Here is a 2,444-nt window from a genome sequence, read left to right on the forward strand (position 1 = left end):
AGGGGAGGGGCGGTCATGGGGCCGGCAGCGCCCGGGCAGCGGCGGCAGGGCCGAGGCAGCGCGCGACACGGACCGCCTATAAATCGAATTTACGAACACACTCTATACATGAAAGGCTGCGTTATGAGCTGGAAAATGGCTCCTCGCGTTGAGATGCTTCGCTGGAAGTTGAAGAGGCCTCCTCTCTTGCGCTTCGCCTGTGCAACGCGTCCTCAAGCAGACCGGTTCAACTCAACCCCTTTTATTCTTTCCCTCGACGCCACCGGTGGCGACATAGTCCAGCCCTTTTGTCGCAAATACGCCCCCGGGAGAGGACCTTTGTCCACTGACTCACTGTCTTCACTCCAATCGAAACTATTCAACAACACACCCTTAAATTTTTACAGGAATATTTTCACTATAAACGTTTTTGCGTAATAAACTTTTCCCTTTCTTTGCCGTTGGCGAGAATAATGTGTGAGTAGCCTATGGTCTTAAATGTTAACATCATAGCTGTGCACCCTTTAGTAGCCAGAAAGAAATTTGTTAGTTTTGCAAGACAAATTAATCTAAATTAATTCGTAAGGATTGGGCGTGTACCTCCAACTAAACAAATGTCACCTCATCTGAGTAAAAATTTCTCGTAGCAACAAAGAGCAAATGGTCGGGCACGTCTTTTGTGGTCCGGCGCGTGGAGAGCCCGTGCTCTATCTCGCAATAGGCGGGATGGCCGGGAAGAAACGGCACGTATCCCGCGACAAGCGTCCGACGCTGCGGCAGGCAGTCGGCTTATATAGTCGGCGGGTCAGCAGGAGGAGGCAGGACATCCCGGTCGCTTCAACCAACACCATGGTCAAGGTTCTGTTCTGTACGCTGGCTCTGTGCGCCGTGGTGAGTAAGGGGCGAAAGAGCTCTGGGAATTAGTTTTGGTGTGGTGGAGAGCACCCCATGAGGTTAGGTTAGAAAAGACCTGCACGGCGTGACCACACTCTGGTCACCACGCACTGAAAGTGTTGTACTGGGAATTATATTCAAACATAGGGATCATCCAAGTACGTCCGCCTGTGTGTGTAGGCTGGGCTCCGTAAATCATTACTGAACAACTTTTAACTTTATTTTATGAGTTAAAGTTATAAATTGTAACTTAACGCAGCCTTTTTACAATAAGTAAATTATTCGACTTGTCCAACTTATCTTTAGTATCTACGATTAATATCGGTCATATTTGAAAAACCATGACTTTAACTTTTTACTGAAACATGCGTTTTGTTACGTTCGTCTTACGTTCGTGTTACGTTCGTCTTATGATAAAGTGCGTGCAGGCTCTCACAATGCCTGGTAGGTAGGCAACATATTGCATGCTGTGCATGCGTGTACTGTGGAGAGGCCTACCCTGAGTCTCGTCGTAGGCGCCGAGCACCGTAATTTGCCGAATGAATCAGAGAAAAGCACTTTCTAGACGACACCATACCCTCTCAATTTCTTGACATATACTACAATTTCTCCTCCTAATGTCTGTTTCAGGCTGCGGCCCGGCCCCAGGGGCCCTTCGGCAACCTGGTGAATCGCCCGCCCTCCTCGGTGGCCGGGACGGGCCTCGCGCAGGCCCAAGCCGGCATGCAGACCACAGACTCGCTGGCACAGATCGACCTGGTGCGCCTTGAGGCCATTCTGCAGGCCATCCTCGACGTGAACAAGCGCGCCCTGGATACAACCGACGACGTCGCCAAGGAATCCCTCTGGTCCATCGCACAAGAGGACGGCGGCGAAGGGGCGCGCGAGGGCAACCGCGGCTACAACGGCTACAACGGCAACCGCGGCTACAACGGCAACCGCGGAAACAACAACGGCAACCGCGGAAACAACAACGGCAACCGGGGTTCGTCTTCCATCCCCACACAAGTCCTTCCCGTTGTGATCAGCCCGAACAGCGGATCCGAGAACAGCGGTAACAACAAGGCCGACAACGTGGCTGTCGCGGTGGCCGGCTCCAACCAGGGCTCTGGCAACGACCAGTAGACCGACCTGGTCAACTCTTCGGGCAGCCGGAATGCCAATAAAGATAAAATGCAACCTATCCTTAGTCTTCTCAGTTGTCGCAAACAAACACCAAATGGTGTCTTTCAACGCTGACATCTTGAGTCTTTTGGGGGATGTGGCGTTCATCACAGGACGCCAGTATTTTGGCGTTGAAAGACACTAACCAGTTCACACAGTGAATGCGCAGTTGCAATGAGCAAGTTTGGCGGCATCGGGCCGCGACTTTTGCCAGGGTGGTGAACGCGCGGATCGAACAGATTCGCCATGACACGAGGAATGCGTCTGACGTGAGCTGACGTGCTCGCTATGCGCCCCGCATGTACCGCTTCAATAACAGAACCTGGCCGCTCGCTGAAAGCCAATACGCGCCCCCGCCGCTCCAATGTCATTCCACTATGTGGGGGCCTTTCGGGAACGCCCCGCCC

The 2,444-nt window shown here is 52.6% G+C and overlaps 1 protein-coding gene across 1 annotated transcript; it reads left to right on the forward strand.

Annotated features, from left to right (window-relative positions):
* Positions 1-701: 701 nt before the first annotated feature.
* Positions 702-2,056, forward strand: LOC113206471 (uncharacterized). The gene is made up of 2 exons (XM_026422568.2): positions 702-870; positions 1,504-2,056. The coding sequence occupies exons 1-2, from the start codon at positions 706-708 to the stop codon at positions 1,996-1,998; spliced, it is 660 nt and encodes a 219-aa protein (XP_026278353.2). The 5' UTR covers positions 702-705; the 3' UTR covers positions 1,999-2,056.
* The last annotated feature ends 388 nt before the right edge of the window (positions 2,057-2,444 follow it).

Source organism: Frankliniella occidentalis, unplaced genomic scaffold (genome assembly GCF_000697945.3).
Source record: "Frankliniella occidentalis isolate FOCC.00 unplaced genomic scaffold, Focc_3.1 Scaffold332, whole genome shotgun sequence".
Taxonomy (NCBI): domain Eukaryota; kingdom Metazoa; phylum Arthropoda; class Insecta; order Thysanoptera; family Thripidae; genus Frankliniella; species Frankliniella occidentalis.

What these genes read in the sequence shown, in the direction of transcription:
- LOC113206471 (XM_026422568.2), top strand. Translation starts at nt 706, where the DNA reads ATGGCCGGGAAGAAACGGCACGTATCCCGCGACAAGCGTCCGACGCTG. An exon ending in CGCTGGCTCTGTGCGCCGTG is followed by an intron (nt 871 to 1,503) that starts GTGAGTAAGGGG and finishes TGTCTGTTTCAG; the next exon opens with GCTGCGGCCCGGCCCCAGGG.